Below are 20,419 nucleotides of genomic sequence, written 5' to 3'. Positions count from 1 at the left end.
ATTGTAACTAAGTACCAGAACTTTATGAAACTTTTCCAATTTATATCTTCCCTCATAACTCACATAGCTCTAGGGATTCGCAGAGGTAACGCTAATAAAAGACAGACAAATTTTCTTACTATCTTTATAAATTTAAGATATATAATACATATATATCACTATATGTAAATGGTGATATCGGTAAGTTGTAATGATTTAAAAACAAATTAATAAAAATATTTTAGATTAAAAACCGACTTGGCCAACATCTGCATTCAACGTTTATCTAGTCACATCCGCAAAGACATATTTTTTTAAATTTTATTGACACTTAGGGCAGAAGGTTTGGTGATATTTTCAATAATTTGAGTGTCTCATGTGATTTATCCAAAAGGAAGTTCTTGAAAATAACACTCAAACTAGGAAACCCCCGAAAAAAGTTATTCTCTCACTTTTTCAAACTATTTGCCACTACTACGTGGTGCAAATATCTACTGTATACACCATGTTATCAACATAAATGTTGAGAATAACGACAAGAAACAATAACAAATAAAGCTCTGCAATTGTCTAGCAAATCGTAGCTTCACCGACGGCGATCCGAGCAGATTAAAAAGTTCAAAATACGTAGGGAGACCACTAGAGCAAAATAAAGTTGTATTGTTTTGAATATTTAAAATGTGGCACAATGGCTGAATAAAGAATGTAAAAAGTGCAAACTATGACTTATGTAGGCACACACATGCACGGCCAGTATGAAAGGTAACAACATAAGCCTTGAGCGAGCTGCAATTCATAAAAAATGTGAAGATTTCCGAGTTTCGTTTCATAAATATTAATAGTATTTATTTTGAGTTTAAAATCCGACAGCTGCATTAATAAAGGTATAAATAAAATGATGTTAGAAGTTGTCATTTTGACGAAAAGTTAAAACAATGTTTATTTAAAGTAATTTGTTTCACAATTCTTATGGGTATTTGTAAGCTTTGGCTTTACCAATTCATCACCGAAAATATTCCGAATATCTATCAAAACTAATTGCTTTGTTGAAATTATTAACAAAGTGTTGAAGCAAGATGATTTGTGGCTTAACGGTCGTGAGGTTGAAGGGATTAGCAGGATGAGGGTTAAGAAAAGTTCGCATTGAAACTAAACTGTTGGGTGTACCACAATATGCCAGGTTCAACAAAATTTGTACGCGCATCACTTTGAAATTATTTTTTCGGTACGAAAAATCTGAATGTTGTAATATATAAATTTGTTGTAACTAGAGCTTAAGGAAATATTTTATGAAATACAAAGAATAAGTTAGACGGCGGATCAAAGATCGCACGTGAACCACTATAAGTAGCCCTTTGTGAGGTCACAGAAAAGAAGAACTTCTGTGCTCGAACTTATAAGTGAGCAAAATACTTAGCAGCCAATACAAATTTGCACAGGCGTTTAATTCCCATCCCCGGCAGTTCATTGGGATGTCTGATGGTATGCGCTCCCAAATGTTTAACTCTTGACCTCCCAAACGCGAGACAGTCAAGAACAAAATGTTGGGTTGAGAACATAGCGGGCTTGACTGTGGTGTCATACAGCTGGAGGAACACTTTGGGTGAGAGACCCCACCTTTTGCGAATGGCTCCTCTACAGCAACACAAGGCAATCGATGTATTATTTGCTCTCTCTTCGATATTCGGCTTCCATGAAAGCTTCATATCCACTATGAGCCCTTGATATTTCACTGTATCCGCCGATTGCAGGCGGATGTCTCCCATTTTCGGAAGCAATGCCACCGGGATCTTGTACCTTTTAGTGAATAAAACCCTCTCTGTTTTATTTGGGTTGATGGCGAGACCATTTACGAATGTCCTATTTGTTACGACGCTGAGGAACTGATGTGTCAATTCGTAAACGGTGCTCAGGAACTTTGACCCTAAGCCCTACATCACCCATAAGTTAATTAAGAAGGAGAAGAGGCTGATGGACGTGAAATCCTTAGCCGTAACGTGAAAGCTTCTGCAGCCTTCGGCATGAAAGTAAGCCAGTATTATGGAGTTCACATAGAAAGGTTGCGTGATACCTTAACAGCCTGTTGCAGCTACGCTGGTATGATCATCCGGTCCCGCGGACTTGAAAGGCGTGAACAATTGTTCGCCCAAGTCAAGTGCCGTTCATCCGAAAGATATCCCCCTAGAGAAGGTTTTTGCGCGGGAAGTGAGCGTCAAGGAGCATCCAAAGTGTATCCTCACTACACAGAGCCCACTTCCCATTTGCGTTCTTAAGATACATTGGAGAGATGGCGTTCCTTGCGAGAATATGCCCGAATCTAGAGAACTCATGGCAGCCCTCTACTTTTTTGCAGAAGCTTTTCCATGAAGTCATCTTTAACTTCCTTAACTCAGATTTGTCCCGGTTTATACAACGCCCAATCCTCAGTTGATCCACTCCCACGGGCCTTGAACCGCAGCTCTCCAGTGCAGTTTTACATGCCAAGCTGAAGACTTGCACCGTCTATCACCCGTCTTAAAAGCTTCTGCTTGAAAAATTTCATCTCATCAATTTTTATAACTCAGAAAGGCACCAATCAGACTGCAATAAAAACTTTGATCACAAAATAATTGACAACTACTACACCGTTTCACTATTAAATTTAAATAAAACAAGAAAAAACGTTAAATTCGTTTGCACCGAAGCTAAATACCCTTCACAGGTGCATTTCTGTTAGTAACTATGTGTCCAGTTTGTATGGAAGCTATATGCTATAGTTAACCGATCTGATGAATTTCTTCGGAGATTGCATTGTTGCTTTAGAAAATAACATATATCAAATTTCGTGAATATATATTGTCAAATGTGAAAGTTGTCCATACAAGAACTTGATTCCGATCGTTCAGTTTGTATGGCAGCTATATGCTATAGTTAACCGATCTGAACAATTTCTTCGGAAATTACATTGTTGCTTTAGAAAATAACATATATCAAATTTCGTGAATATATCTTGTCAAATGTGAAAGTTTTCCATACAAGAGCTTGATTCCGATCGTTCAGTTTGTATGGCAGCTATATGCTATAGTTGACCGATCTGAACAATTTCTTCGGAGATTATATTGTTGCCTTAGAAAATAACATATATCAAATTTCGTGAATATATCTTGTCAAATGTGAAAGTTGTCCATACAAGCACTTGATTCCGATCGTTCAGTTTGTATGGCAGCTATATGCTATAGTTGACCGATCTGAACAATTTCTTCGGAGATTATATTGTTGCCTTAGAAAATAACATATACTAAATTTCGTTAATATATCTTCTCAAATGTGAAAGTTTTCCATACAAGCATTTGATTCCGATCGTTCAGTTTGTATGGCAGCTATATGTTGTAGTAGTCCGATATCGGCCGTTCCGACAAATGAGCAGCTTCTTGAAGAGAAAATGCCGTTTGCAAAATTTCAAAACGATATCTTAAAAACTGAGGGACTACTTCGTATATATACAGTCAGACAGACGGACAAACAGACGGACATGGCTAAATCGACACAGCTCGACATACTGATCATTTATATATATACTTTATAGGGTCTCCGACGATTCCTTCTGGGTGTTACAAACTTCGTGACAAACTTAATATACCCCGTTCAGGGTATAAATATGAAAGACTTCGTTTTCGTAACACACTTTCTCTGTCTCTACTATAAAATGTATATTCTCTAGTCTTAAACTTTTATTTCGCTTTTCATCAAGCAGTAACATTTTTTCTTACCGATTTTGCCACACGAAACTTCCTTCAAGGTTTGTTGTTAGGTTGGTGAAAAATATTATATTTCATTTTAAATATCCTTTTGCTGTTGAGCGCAGCTGCCCGCAGGTGCTTGTCATAACAATATGAAACTTGACCAAGCAGATATGCACATGAACTAGTGCAATGACACACAAACACACACACTTATATTTGCACCTGCATACGAAAATCCTTGTATGAGTCACATAAACCCTTTTCCAGCCTGAATTGATTGTAAAAGTAGAGCACTCATACGCCCTGTACGTCCCAACCGAACTCATGCAATGGACGAAGAAAGTGTCGCAAATGTAGGAATGTTTTCATTTTCATGAGTGTAGTACAGCGCAAAATATTAAAATTCATACGCATATTGGTGCTCAGCACTTTCCCCAGCATATTTTGGTTTATATTTTTTTTTAATTGAGAAAAGTGTATACGCTGCAATTGTAGTGCTGTGGATGCGATTTATGCTACATACAAACATATTGTGCTCTACCTCAGTCACAGCTCAGAACGGATGCCGTAAAGTTTGCACGAGTGGCATTGTGTCCTTCGCTGTCACCAACACACAGACTCACACAAGCAGACGTTGGCACTAGTGATATATGTGTATGGCAGTGCATGCACGACACTGTAAGTTAACATGACAAACCGCAAGTAATAAAAGTGAAAAAATATAAAAGTGTATTTCTGGAGTGAAGGAAAAAAAATTTGGCAGATATGAAAAATGTGGCGATCTCTTTACACCACACATATCCTTGTCGACAAAACGGAAGCCGTGCTGGCCATGAAGTCAACGATTTCCGACTATGTTCATGCATAACCTTGAGTCTCGGCGACATTTAACATTTTCGGCCATGCACACATGAATGAGACACCACTCACGTGTCCACTTGCAACACTCTGTGGTTCCTTGGTCCCTCTGTCGGTCGCCTCCTCCTGCCTGCCTGCCGCATCGCATGTGCTCCATGTCCACTAAACGGGCGACAATTGTCCTGAGACTTTTGTGGTATCTTGATAGCACAGCATTTGTTAAGCTTTGACTATCTACGTGGATGCATAAATATGCAGGTGTGTATGTGTGTGTGTGGTTGCAAAGCTCTGTGTTGGACGCGCACTTTTCACATGCAATTTGTGTTGAAAAGCGACAAGCGACATTATTTGAAGGTGCACAGCATCTCACACATACACACACGCACACTGCAGCAGCAATATGGTTAGATACAGTGATGTTCTGCTGAGAGAGTCAAGGATTTGTTGCACATAGGAGTATCCACTATTATTGCACTTAGCCGTTCACAGTTAGGCGTAAAATTTTAACACGCACAGTGGTGCTCTTTGCTCGAAGTTAGTAATAAAATCTTTATTGTAGACAAAACTTAGAATATTTTAGATAGAGCAAGAAAAAGCTGCGGAGTTGTCAAATATTTTATGTTAGTAAATAATTTTAGGTTAGGTTTGTTTATAAATTTTTAGCGGTGATCTTATATTATTTAAAAAGAGTTTTCTGCTTCAAAAATATTTTTAGTATAATATTTTTGTACTGCGACCTACGGTTTATTGTGCTCTTCCGATAATATCGGGTTATAACTAATAATCTGCACCAATTTTATTTCAGCGTAACTTAAAATATACTATTAACAAAAAGGTAAGCTATTCTATGTAGTATAATTATATTATTTTAAAAAGAAAAAATTAATGAACTTCAAAATACGGTCCATTGTCAGCAACCCGTCTTAGTTTAGTCAGGATACATGAGGAAGCACGTTGTACACCGTTAGTATCAACTTCCTTAAGGCACTTCCGGATGCGACGTGTCAGCTGCTTCAAATTTTGAGCCTTCCAACCATTTTTGTACAATAAAGCTTTGATTTCTCCAAAAAAATCCTCAATCGGTCGGCATTGTGGTAAGCTTGTCGGATTCTTTTCTTTAGGCACAAAATAGATGTTTTTGTTGACCAAGAACTCCAATGTCGCATTTGCATAATGAGAAGAGGCTTTGTCCGGCCAGAATACGATTTCATCATTTTTATGGTGTTTATGTATGAAAAACCAAAATTTTGTCCGAACATTGATTGATGTACGTCTCATGATTTATTGCCAGTCCATTTGGCTTAAAGAATGGCTCGGAAATACCCTTAGGAGAAACTGCCATGTATAGCATAACTTTGGACTCAAATTTTTTTTTAAATTTGTACTTTATCTCGGGAGGCGTTATAGACATATCGTCTGTGTAATAAACATCGTTTCCCGGCATTTGCGGCCCGCTGATTTTCCACTCAAATTCTTGCACATCCACCGACATTGTGATTTAACTTGACTTATCTGCTCTTCGGTGTACCCTGGACAACGCTGCTTTTTCTGGCTTTAATGTGAAGTCTATTTAACGTTTTGCAGATATATGGCTGTGAGCATTGGAATTTCCGTGCGGCTTCGGTTTGACTTATGCAATCCTCATAGTTGAACACTGTCTTCAGCTTCCGAATGTTTTGGGGGGTCATCATAGTCGGTTTTCTTCCAGAACCCGGTTGCCTTTCCAATATATTTTTAGAGTACTTTATATTGAGTATATCGTCCTTCTGGAGACGCCTTCCGCCATAAAATGCGCACACGTAAATTTTTTTTCGGCGGTTTCATGTTTTTTATAAAAATGTACAACGCGGTCGCGGAGGTGTTGCTGCTTAGAAGCCATTTTAAACACTGATTGATTTTGTAAGCTGTTACAAATTACATGTCAAAAAGATGATTCAATCAGTTCGCTAATTGCGTAATATTAGCATTTGAAAACTAAATATAACAAAACTGCAGGCCCTTCAAATTAGTGCAGATTTTTAGTTGTAACCCGTTATAATAGGAAGATTTTTAGCCAGAAATTAATTTTATATGTTCAGAGAACTTATTGTGCTCAGTAAGAGTGGATTACAATAAATAATCTAATCAGTCTCCACCTCCGATTGGTGCACGGGAGTAAAGCTTAAAATAACCTATGCTTTAGGACTGCTTATATCTAGATTAAACGTCGTATCAGGGATCTAGGGGAATAATGGGGTATTAGTATGAGCAGCCTTAACGTCTCGGGACATTCTGTTGATTAACAAGGCTATTCCCTCGTTTTAAAAACTTTGCTTACAGGCAAAGGAATAACGATTAAATAGACACCACTTTGGTTAAAAAATGGTTATAGAGTGGTTATCGATGGGTTATATATTGGTCATACATGGGTTATATATTGGTTATATATGGGTTATATATTGCTTATATTTAACATAATTTTAAACTTCATATATGTAATATGATGTAGTGAATCGTCAATAGTTGTAGTTAACCTCTTAGTGCCGTGTTCTCAATATCTACTCAAAACACTTGTCCCAGTTACATTGGTTGACTTAACCAATAGTTCTTCTTTCGGCAAAGGATGTGTTTTTAAACATAACTCAATTGATAGGTGGCTGATAAGCAGACATTGAGAAAACCATCCTTAATCATCGAGCAAATTCGACAGAAGATCAATTTAAGTTCACTATCCGTCATGAGAGATAAACAAATTTAGGCTTCCATAAGCTTAAGTATTGTCATTTTTCCATATGACATACTCACAGATAATGAAAAATATAAATTATACCCTAAAACTTATTTTTGCCTACATCCAGGCGAAAATTGCTCACCGCAATTCAGTGCCTTAATTTTCCGTGCTAACAATGTTGATCACACGAGCGCATTTAAGCCATTGTCTGCAAATGCATTTCTGCATTTTACGCCCCAAAAACTCGCTGCACACCAGCCATTCAACATGCACTTGTCTGACTGGTAAGGTAAACCACTCTGGTTTGCTTGTCAGCACAATCGTTTGGGACGTATTGCTGTTAGCGGCATGTCCTTTGATACTTACGTTACGGCTGACCATGGTTAGGATTACAAACAAAGTCCACAGCTATGAGCACAATCTTCAACGACACATACTTATACGTTAACCTTTGTCACACGCCAGCCTAGATGTGTGTAGACATTTTAGGCGCATAACAGTGTAAGATACTCATTACAAAGGTGTCCATCGAGGCCTCAAGAAACAGCGACAAAGGACACGAGAGAGTCGACACAAAGCCAAAACGAAGGCTGCTCAATGTAGTAAGACAAGCAAAGTCAAATGGCGCCAACAATGGCATCAATGTGAAAAAGGCATACTTGTAGGCGCTACACAAAAACGTGCAGAAATGTTGAGTGAAATGTTGAATGGAGCTGCCGATTTCTATTTGGCTTATTGAAGCTCCTGCGGAATTTTCTAATTTGCTGAGATTTTTACACAATTCCTTTTGATTTGTGGTACACGAGTGGTGGACAGTAAGACAACAGGAAGTGCGGATATGATAATGGAAAGGAATGTCCTTGTGCTATAGGCATGTGTGGCTATTCATGCACACGTATGCATGTTTCTATGTGAGTGGAGCATGTAAAAGAATGTGGCCAATATATAGAACCTTTAGGGGAATAAAAAAGCTGTAAACAGATTGCACATTCATATAAATGTACGTATTGGCAGTAAAAAGGTCTTCAATGCTGGTTTCAACAGTATTGATAATATAATTAAAAATTTTGTTTGGAAGTAGGCGTTACTTAGACTCGTTCTTTTGAGAATGAACAAGTACTTGTCATAGGATTTCTTTACGCTAATATTTTAAAGCATTTAATGTTTAAGAAAAAAAAACTAAGTATTAAGAGATTATAAAACTGCTATTGAGCGGAGCCCTACCAACATTGGATCAAGATTTCAATGAACATATTGGCAACTAATGAATCCAAGAGCATCTTCTACCGACTACCCACCTCCTATGAGAAAAGGCAGTACAAAGCTGTCTGAAACTTTTCATTTTTAAAGTGCTGATACTATCATTGCTTGATTAAGAGAAACCAAACCTTTTACCTTTGCAAAACTGACCTTTCAGTTCCAAAATTGATGCTGTTACCGTTACTTCATTACAGCAAATTGGATAATCACCCACAGTGTAAACGTAACCCAAACATTTTAAGCATCTCCCAGTACAAAGATACTCGGACTAAAGACGTTTTTGTTTCACAGAACAAAGCAGAACGGTAAACAATGCCATCAATATCAATGGCCAAGAGTCAGCCTCACCAAACAAGCAACTTTTCGTACGCTGTTTTGAGCTGGCTATTCACCTGTAGGGATAATGCTTCAGCATCTGCTTGCGAAAGGATATTCTGGCATATTTTCGAGACACTCAAAATTCAGGCACTACCTAAATGAATTTTGCACGCTGCTTCACTTTTCCTCTCTCTTTTTATTTTTCCCACAAAACACGTTACGGGTGAGCATTGAGTGGCAAACATTGTTCTGAAAATTGGATAATTGCGTAAAATCTTCTTGAATGCTCAAAGGAAAGGTAAAAATGGCGAAGATAAAAAGAAATTTCTTGGTTTTGAGAGATGAAATTTTCATTCAAAATTTTTGATGATATTTTGGAATGCCGAAACTCTTAATGAGCGCTTAATGCTGCACAATTTGATGAATGTTCTTCTTTTGAAATTCCTTTGCTACATTTTCTTTAATTTTCCGTGAATTTCTATTCAATTCATACTTACCACCATATTATTTATTGTGAATTTTAGCTCAGCACGTGGCCTTGACGGCGGCGTACTGCAATTGGCGCGCAACACATCGCCCGGTTCGTAGCGCGTATGCTCAGTGAAAAGTGTTGGCCGCTTCTCGGGTAATTCTGCAAAAGAAATGTGGTAAGTTAGACACATTTATAAACATAAATAAGCTAGTAGAAGCTCGCATTAAGCACGATTACACAAAGATAAAGAAAATTAAGATAAACGAAAGACAACGGCATAGTACGCATACTAAGTAGTGGCTAATTAAATTTCGATACCCTTTTAGAGACAATTCAATTTATGGTTTAATTGTCACACAAGTTACCCAAAAGTCAGACGTAAGAATTTACAAACTTAACCTTCATAAATTATCCACACAGCGCAGGCAAATAGCAAACAGCAAATAATTTTAGGTTTACTTGTATGGAGATATGGTGATACATACGCTCATATAATATAATAAATATATAAACATATACCTACATACTTGTATGTCTCTTGTACAGATATGAGTATAAGTTTTCAGACTCAGACATTTTAGTTTGTGCGCGCACATGAGTGAAAACTGTTTCGAAGTTTTTGCTCTAATTTAATAAGAAGTTGCAATCTTACTTTTGCGCCCATAAATACTTCAAGAAACTTTTTGGAAACAAGGGATGAGAGAGATGGTATAGTTCTTTGCACTGGCTTCTACTATTTTGCCTTCTATTTCACTATTTAATCCGTCAAAAATTATATGAAAAGATGCATATTGCGTAAAATGAATGAATATATTAATTAATTTTAAGAGAAACAAGAAAAAACGTTAACTTCGCTTTAGAACTTTTCATTAGAAATCATTGGGGATGCCAGAACCCAAAGTCAATCTCTGATATGTCATATTGCATACAAAATTCTCTGATGTAAATTTCGACTACTATTTGCTTTCGTAGAATATCTTCTTAATATTTGTTCACCCAAGTACATATCGTAGTTCTGATTCGCTTAAGCCGCATACCATTTATTATAGTCAAAACAGCACTTAAATATCATATACTTTTTTATACAAACAAAATTCCTTCCTCAATTATTTTAAGCTTATTGAAATATCTCTGTATAGACCTGCTATGCATGTTCAACTTATGTGCTAGATTGCAAACAATTTTAATAGTATTTCGATTTAGAGACTGTTCTTTAAGGTACCTTAGATCCATCAGGCCTTGAAGGGTGACAAATCAAACAAAAAATTGGTATAAATTAGATAAACTGGTATAATCAAAGATTGTTGCTGCTGCTTTCTTAAGTGTTATGTTAATTCCTTTTCTTTATTGGCGTAGACACAGTCGATCTTCCTTTGCGCTGTTTGGCGCCAATTGGAGATTCTAAGTGCACATAAGTCCTTCTCCACCTCGCCTTTTCAACGGACTGGAGATTTTCCTCTTCAATTGCTTCCTCCGTCGAAGCGCCTCTTGGCAGGAGTGATGGTTGTAAGCCTCGACGGGGGAGCCAATTTGGGAGAGCCGTGACTGTGTGTTTGCTGAGAGGAGATTTTTTGTCTTGCCCTCGTTAACTACTAAGATGATGGAGCCATTTGTGAAAGTTGAGGCAAGTAAAAGTGAGAAGGCGAAACATTCCTCCCCAGGTTGTGCGCTGGGACATGCCACGTAAAAGACACCCCCAATTAAAAGAAGCTAAATACGCCAATAAAGAGGAAGAAGAAAAAGAATATTGCCAGTACTGGAAATTTTACAAGTAAATTATTTTCTGAACGAGGCGCATACTTTCTTTTGAAGTCGAGTGTTATCACAATGAGAAATGTTCGCTTCGTATCTTGTCGCCAATTCAGGGAGTTTTTCGGCAATCGCTCACTTCAAAATAAGTTGTCGTTGGTAGCGTTCATCCATTGATTGCTACACCAGGTTTTATCTGCTCATCATACAGCACGCCTTTCTGATAACAACAAAAATAGAGCATTACTTTCAAGTCATAGATAATCGGCTTTATCGTTGATTTGGATGCATACGGCTGCTTTAAAACTCGTCGTTCAACATCTCTTGGCTTTAGGTCATATGCCGTCATCTTTCCAATCTTTCAGCATATTGCTGCTTTTGTGGTAAACGTTTTAAAATGGGTGCTTGAATGACTCCTAAAGATTCTGTGAGCTGTTCTTATGTTTTGCACCAATCTCATGGAGTAATTCTACCAGTTTTCCATTATGCCATGAACAGGGAATATTTTAGTCTGCTACGATGTTTGTAACACCCAGTTTCAAGAAGATTCGACGTTTTTGAGAACAAGTTTTAAAAGCAAAATTACCCCAATTGGGACGAAGAGTTTAGTTTTGGTGTAACTTGTGAGTCAGTGCAATCATAGGTCCGTCTACGGCGACCATTATCGCGCCAAGATAACAGGCTATTTGATGCCTGAAATTGAAGCTCGTGATCTCGTCGTCATTTAATTTCAAAAAGGCGGCACCACTTCCCACACCGCATCAATCAATGGATTTATTGAGAGAAGAACAGATAACTTCACGTTTGGCCGGTCGATTTGGCCCCAATATCGTGTGATATCACACCGTTAGACTTCTTCCTGAGGGGATATGTTAAATCTAAAGTCTATGCGGACAGTCCCGCTTCGATTCAGGCTTTTGAGCAAATCATAATGCGTGTCATTCGTCAGTTACCAGCCAAAATTCTCGAAGGAGTCATCGAAAATTGGGCTGAACGGAAGGACCATCTGAGACGTAGCCGCGGTTAGTATTTGAAAGAGATAATCTTCAAATGGTAAATCTCAAAGAAGTTCTTTCGTATCTTAATAAACATTCCCCATTAAGTTTGAAGCTTCCTCGAAATGGATTACGCTACGAGTTGAGTTTATTTAGTCATATGTTATCAGTTTTTTAGATATCGATCTGAAAATTTTCACCTTCCCTTTTCTCACCAAAAAGCTGTACATTGGTCGGTATAACTAATATCGGACCCCTATAGCCTGTGAGTATAACTGCCATAGAAACTGAACAATCGAAGTGAAGGATTTATATGGAAAGGTTTTTCATTTGACGAGATATCTTTACGAAATTTGGCATGGATTAGCTTAAGGAAGTAATGAAATCTCCAAAGAAGTTTTTCAGATCAAGTGAACAAAGGAATCCGTTTTATTCGTGAGGGGTATTACAGTTTCGGTGCAAACGAAGTTATCATGAAATTCTGTAGCGTCAAGTTCAAAAAGCATTAAAATAAGTCCTTCACAGCCGATTAAAAAAGCAAACTTAATCCTCTACTATGTACTTTCGTAACGCATCGGACTAGTTTGATTGAAGTCAAAACAGTTTGTTAGCATATCAAAAGCTCTTGTTCTTCTTTTTATTGTAGTAGACACCGCTTATGCGGTCTTAGCCAAGCTTACAACAGCGCGCCAGAAGTTTCCTCTTTTGCTGTTTGCCGCCAATTATGGATTCCAAGTGTAACCAGGTCTTAAGCGCTTTATATCTTCGAAATTCGAAATAGTTTTTCCCATTTAATGTCAAATAGAAATAAGCTAGAAATATAATTAAAGTAAAGGGTGTTGTCGGAGGTGTTAGTGGTCCTGGGCAGCAACCAAATTAACTGCTCTTAATTATATAAACATTTTTAGAAATAATTAATTTCAAAAGTACATGTTTATAGTAAACATATGCTAGTGAACTCTATTATTTAGCTACAAGGCTATTTAAAAAGTATTTGGACCCCAAGAATCTCAAACACATACTCGTTCTAATAAACATATGCTCATACTTTAGTTAAAATCGCTGTTTCCTTATTCAATTTTGCATACTTATCATACACACACACGTCATATATGCAACGTCAACTTCCACACAACTTTCCGTGGCTAAATATACGAAATAAGACTTAAGAATTACTCTTCACTTGCACAGACACTGCTTGCGTCACCACTCCCCTCGCATTTGAAAGGCTAACCATTTTATTATGCTTTATGAGTTGACGTCTGGAAGAGGAAAGAAAACTTCACATAACTTTGACGAACTTTCCGAGCATCTAACCGACCAATAAAACCAAACAGTTCCCCTTTACCCGACTTCCGCGCCAACTGTGGACGGTCGTAGAGCTGCACGAGTCGACATCTTCAACTTTGCTGTGATATTTTTATAAGGCATCTACGGCAAACTTTTTAATTAAGTCACCAAACAAAGTAACTAATGAAGAATATAATTTCCATGCCAAAGGCGGCGGCAGAAGTGCACACCTACGCACGCATCTACAAATGTAGCTAGTGCTTATGTGTGCGTGTGTGAGGCATGTGCAGCTATGTATGTATATAAACATAATGTTGGCAAATACTTTGACAGTGCAAACTACAACTACAACAACAACTATGCCTTGAATGCTGCAAAATGCTAGAAGAAAAATGATTCAACTCACACACACACAAACACCACCATGTATGTATGCGCCATTGCACTTGTGGGTGTTGGTGAACTCACTATCCACAGAGCAGCATGCGGATTTCCATAGCTGACCCGAGGTCAAAAATCATTTGCCACAACTTTGGTCGTGCGCCGGTCGGGCAAATTAAAATCAAATTCATTGTTTCGCCGAGAGGTCGGGAGCGTGTCGGCGTTGTGCTTTATGGGCGTGTTTTGGCGTTTAGCAGCGCATCAAAGTGAAAGCCGTTTTGACCTTTTCTGCAGGCGTTGGCTGCTCCGACGGCTTAGTCAGAACGAAAATAATCTCTTGCTTTTTATTTTTTATTTTTTTTTTGGCTTTCTGTTGTTGGCATATTCTTTTGGTGCTTTAGCTTTGGTGTAATTGTTGTTTTTGTGCTGCCCTTTTTAATGAGGGTCACTGACAACCTTTCAAGTTTAATTTCAAGCAGCTTTTGTTGGCACTTTCCACGCTCTTGGCTTGTGGTCTACGGCCTGCTGCCAAAGTTCGAAGAGGCGGGAAGTCAAGTTGTTTTTGTTTTTTTTTTTTCAACTTACAATTTATTTTTTTAGCGTATTTCCTTATTCGACTTTTCTTGCCATGCAAATCACCTAATGACATAAAGTGATTAAAACATTTTGGTCGGTGGCATATGCCAAATCATGCGTACCGCCTAACGGTGCACTAATATTAATTGAAGTAATGGCGCTAAATTTTTGAATTTTGTTGGCAGATTACGCATACCGAGTGACATAATTTTGAAACTTATTAAGCAAAGAAGAGTTGAAATTTTAATAATTTTTTTTTTTTTTATTTTTTTCTAATGGCCTTAGTTTGGTGGGCACTAATTTACCTTTTCTTATCAAATATATTCTTAATTAAGAATCGTCACTTCTGCTTATCTTATGAAAATGTGAAATATTTTTTTCATTTTTTTTAAGTTTTACTTTCAAACTTAATGTAATAATTTCTATCAACTGCCGCTACACTTAGGCTGTGTACATAGTGACGCGAAATGAGAAACCAACAAAACGGAGGTGGCTAAAAGAGACTTGATAGGGAAAGTAACAATCAAATCTCTTCAAATAATATTGTTTTTTTTTTCATTGCTCTTATTTACGATTTTTGTTTTTTTTGCCTCATAATATACCCTAAAGTAAAAATACATGACTTTATACCTTAACTTTAAAAATTTCATCTTACTTCATTTTATCACAGCTTCTGGAAAAAAATTTGAACCCAACATTTTGATTGCTCTTTTAATGGAGTCGGGTTTCTTTGAAGTTTCTGCATTCTTGTTATGGCTGGTTTAAGGGTCGGTAATGCCTTTGGCATTCTAGTTAATAATAACAAAAAATTTCGTTTCTCTATGTCAGTGTAACTCAGTAGGAAAAGTAGCTTGCGAATATTTCCGAAATTGAAAAGTTAGTAAGATTCAAGCTTTCATATACTGAAAATTAAGCATTGTAACCATAAAACCATAGAAAGAAAGATATAAAGAAAGAAAGTGATAACTTTTTGGAAAGATTATTTTATGTTTCATATTGTTTCAAACTGAAACACTACTCATTAAAATATTAAGGGGTTACATGGGTTCACGAGTTTCAAAAAGTCGATTTTTTTATTGCCTTATTAATCTCTACAACACCTCTAGAATATTGTCTTAAATTTTCAAGTTGATCCAAGTAATAGTTTCGGAGATACAGCATCAGATCTCAGGTGCTCTCAACGCTAGCTATGTGTTTTATGAAGTTGGTTAGCAAGACTTCTCAAGAACTACTCAACCGATCTTCATGAAATTTTGCACAGGTTTTTGAGATACTATTTTTAAAGACTTGGATGAAGGTTTTTTTCGATTACAACTACATATGTATTTGAAAAACAAAATTGTCACGAAATTTTCACTGAAATTTTGATTTTTTATTTAAAAGTGCCTGCCAAAAATCAAATTTTCAGCTTTTTTCCTTCTTCCAAGTTCTAAGTTAAGGTTTTAACTAAAACACGTATCATTTTAACTTTATATGATCCTATAAGGATTTATACTTTCAAAGTTGAAGAAAAATTATAGCAAAGTTGGCTCTCCCAGCGTTTCATAGCTAATCGCATGTCCCAGACAGTGTTATTTGTAGCAAATTGAAATAAAACAAAAACAGAGTAAAGTGTAACTAAAAAAATAACATCAATCATAAAAAAGAGCCTCCAAATTGTATTAGAAAAATATGCTTCCTTAAAATCGCATATTCACTTCTTATAAAGAAAAGTAACAAAACACTTCCCAAAGCCTTTCTCTTTCAATACAACCAACCAAGCATTTCTCCTTAATAAGCTTTCTTTCTACAAAAGCAAAAATCCGTAACATTTACTTCACTAATGTTCTTGCCTAATTTGGGTGAATAAACCAAAGACAAGTAAATAAAGTAAATGGTCAATCGCATAAGACAATAGTCAACAAATAAGAATGTAATCAAACGAGCTATAGGCAAACAAAAGGAAATGAGTTTACAATGTCTCATTTACAAACAAACAACCAAATTGGACGCACTTGTGCGAATGTCCTTGGAAGGCGTGTGTATCTGAGGCAAATCTGACAGAAGACGAATAAATAACGACACTTGAATGACATGTTGCAAGGATTTGGCTTAAATATGGTTGAGTTGACACATGAACCAATAAGCACATACATATGTTTGTTACAAAAAAATAAAAAAATAAATATCTGTTTATTATATAAGTATGTATATGGGTATACATTCGCATTCAAAAGTTTATTAACTTACGAGTATTAAAGGAAAGCATTTTACTTTCTGGGTAAAGATATAAAGTAATAAAGCAAAGGAATGGTTAATAACAATGTTCCTATTTTTGAGAATAAGTAATAAAACAAGAAAAAACGTTAACTTCGGTTGCAGCGAAGCTAAATACCCTTCACAGGAGCATTTCTGTTAGTAACTATGTGTTCAGTTTATATGGAAGCTATATGCTATAGTTAACCGATCTGATCAATTTAGAAAATAACATATACCAAATTTCGTTAATATGTCTTGTCAAATGTGAAAGTTGTCCATGCAAGAACTTGATTCCGATCGTTCAGTTTGTATGGCAGTAATATGCTATAGTTAACCGATCTGCACCATTTCTTCGGAGATTACATTGTTGCCTTAGAAAAACTGAGGGACCTGTTCGAATATATACAGACAGACAGACGGACATTGCTAAATCGACTCAGCTCGACATACTGATGATTTACATATATACTTTATAGGGTGTTACAAACTTCGTGACAAACTTAATATACCCTGTTCAGGGTATAAAAACGATTGTCTTCTCTCTATACAAAAACATTAATATGCAGTTTCATCTTTCTTGAAATAAACCCAAAAAACTGATACAGACTTTTATGAACTTTTGAGATTTCATCTCTTAAACAATAATATTTGAAAATATCTATTATTAAAAATATATACCCAAATGACCTCAAATATAACTTTTCTGCTTTTTTGCCAAATAGAGTGATAGGTATTTTTTAAGAAGTAATATGAATTACGTCTTTCAATATATTTCTCCTTAGTAAGATAGTATTTGTGTTATAAACTCATCAGAAGAGGCAAAATTTTATATATGATGTCCTCCATTTTATGCCAAGCAATACATGTATCAAACTTCGTTAACATATTTCAATTTACAGCCTGCACAGGGTGACAAACGGACAGACATCATCCGGATTCCAACTCGATCCGGACACAACCAAGTAGCTTGATAAATTTTCTTGTGCTGGAATCTAATACCATAAGCAACCATATATAGAGCTCCTGCGACCAGCCTCAACCCATTTGCAGAGGTTTCGCCATGGAGGCAGAATTTTCCGACTGTTGCATCAAAGATAGTTTCTTTGCCCACTCTGACGTTAATGTCGCCAAGCACAATTTTTGCAAAGTGGCAAAAATATTCTCTACGACAAACATCAACCAGCTGAGCATCGACATCTTCCCAATTTAGGGCCGGAAATTCCAGGTGCATGCCCTTAAATCATAGTCCTTAGTATGTTAGCTATGGTCGTCATCAAAATTGGAGCTTTACATCCGAGGCTCTCCATTATTTTTCATTGGAAGTGGTTTCTACATAACGGATCCCAAACCCAGCGCAAAACTTCGCAAGGCGAGTAGTATATACAACTTTATACAGGAAGTCGCTTGTTTCAAGCCCGACGCCTGCTCACAATCACACATCTGGTAAACAAAAGCTGCAATTAAACCTGAACTCTTGAACCGAATGTGTCGAAGTGGACTATTTTTGACAGGATCAGTCACTAGCACTTTTGTCTACTATGAGCTCAAATACCTAACGAGAAGCAGAACTCAATTCTAGACTTCAAAAAGAGCCCAATGGTGTTTAAGAAACTTCTACTTCCTGCTGCTTTTTACTTTTAATCGATATGTAACTAACATCTTGCAAATTATGTGACTAAAACTCTAAACTTAATTCTTCTCAGTTTAGTAGCTGAACTTGATATTTATAAATCTCTTTTCCTATTAGTCTACTAAACTACGAGTATAAGCTTTGATATTATCATATTTCAAGACAAATTCTTTTTGAAATATCTTCTTTGCCACAATAATAATAAACAATAAACAGGCAAAATATAAAACTGCAAATAAGAGTCAATCAGCAGAGTGCACTGAACCTAAAATTGCCTATGCGTGGATGTGGCAACCACGTCGCACCGCTGCTACTTCTCATTATATCCTCGCCAATGATTTATCAAGCATAACCCCTCAATAAAGCCAAGCGCTCGTTTAACTAGGTACACGTAATCTCAGTATCTGTATATGTGTATGTTAATGTGTAAGTAGATATGTATAGAAGAGTGCGCCAATCTATTTGCTGCTTATAAAGCACTAGTGCGCCGGAAATGAGGTTAAAGTGCCTTTGAACCCATTCGAATGAGTGAATGATTCTTTAAGAGTTTGCTTGCACAGCAACAAAATGAGAGCAAACAAACAAACAATGGAGACTAAAATTAAAAAAGGGAAATGCAACTAACGCCGAGCGATGGAAAGGGGCTACAGTTGTTTAAAACACTTGTAAACTTGTTGTTGCTATTGTTGTGCAAATTTTGTTTCTTGCATTTCAATGTTATTGCTTAGTACACAGAGGGGATGAAATTTAGGTAATATTAGCGAGGTACAAGTATTACAAATACACTTACAAATTGCTAAGAGCAACACGAAAAGTTCAAAAATTGTGGCAACTCTTGGTGTAAGAGAGCATGCCTGTATTTGCGTACAAAAAATTTATGCACGAATGCTTTTAAAGAAAGCAAATATACTATGTATATATATATATATGTGTGTATGTTTACTTCCGTTAAGTAGGACAAGAGCATAAAAGTGTGGAGGACAAAAAATGTAATTCGCACAAGTGAATTTTTCGGTTTAGTCGTAAACAATTCCGCAGACGAGCATGACGCCGGCACTACTAATATTGCTGCAGCTTATGGATTTTTTGTAAGCAATTCACCGCGCAGTGATTGGCTGCGCCTGAGTGAAGGGGTATTGAAGTGGGTTACGCTCGGCTGACGCCAGCAACATCCACGACGCCGGTAATGACGCCAACGACAATTGCGGATTAAATCAAGCGGCAAGCGGCAAATGAAGCCTGAGCTGGGGTACCGCTCACCTTACGAAAGGTAGTTGGTTCGGGATGGAAACCAAAGTAACAGTAAGTACATATTGGGGTAATTCTTTAGAAAAATGTAAAATTGAAAAACTGAGGAAGATTTAAGTTCGGGTATAAAGTCAACCGGGAGTTGGAAAATATTTATAGAAGGTATATGCAGACTATGGGAACTATTGATCCGATTTTACCCATTTTCGGTACAAGGGCATACTGTTCTCACAAAAATATTTTCCACGAATTTCAATTTTAGAGCTAACTGACGGACCGATATGTTCGGTAAAAAATCAGATATGTATATGCACTGGTCTGGTATCTACATATTTGGTGTCTGCCTCCTTGAAAATTTTTAGTCCCATAAACATAACAAAACTTAACATAACATAACATAACATAACATAACATAACATAACATAACATAACATAACATAACATAACATAACATAACATAACATAACATAACATAACATAACATAACATAACATAACATAACATAACATAACATAACATAACATAACATCATAACATAACATAACATAACATAACAAAGCAAAGCATAAAGTAACATGATGTAAAACCCTAACACGAAATGATATGACGTAATATCAAAAATTTTTTTATAAAAACCTGAACATAACCTCAAATCAGATAAATATTGGCCACAAAACTTCAAATTTACAAGCTTTCTTGGACGTGGAAAGCGACATTCACCGCATAGAAGCTACAGTTGAGCAACATAACCACTACCGCTAAATCAGCTAATTTGAAGCGAAAAATTCGTATTACCAGCTTTCTACACACACACACATACACCAGCTTGAAGAGCAAATTATCCCTACCACTCAAGCCACTATAGCAACGATGTGCGGTGAACAAGACGCCGTCAATGTATATTCGTATATCTATGACAACGCTGAACTACGCAGCAAAATATTGACAGTGACAGCAACAATTGCTGGCACTTGAGCGCAGGTTACTAGGCCA

General features: G+C 36.7%; 1 protein-coding gene across 5 annotated transcripts in view; it reads right to left on the bottom strand.

Annotated features, from left to right (window-relative positions):
- Positions 1-20,419, bottom strand: part of LOC120777855 — a 223,317-nt gene that overhangs the window by 25,896 nt on the left and 177,002 nt on the right. For all 5 annotated transcript variants that reach the window (XM_040109398.1, XM_040109416.1, XM_040109407.1 and 2 more), the window contains one exon: positions 9,345-9,478. In XM_040109398.1, the coding sequence (XP_039965332.1) occupies positions 9,345-9,478 (134 nt within the window). The remainder of the gene's footprint in view (positions 1-9,344; positions 9,479-20,419) is intronic.

The sequence above is a fragment of the Bactrocera tryoni genome, chromosome 1, assembly GCF_016617805.1.
Source record: "Bactrocera tryoni isolate S06 chromosome 1, CSIRO_BtryS06_freeze2, whole genome shotgun sequence".
NCBI classification, from domain to species: Eukaryota; Metazoa; Arthropoda; class Insecta; order Diptera; family Tephritidae; genus Bactrocera; species Bactrocera tryoni.
Note: the sequence above shows the minus strand (reverse complement) of the source record. Positions and strands in the feature narration are given on the sequence as shown.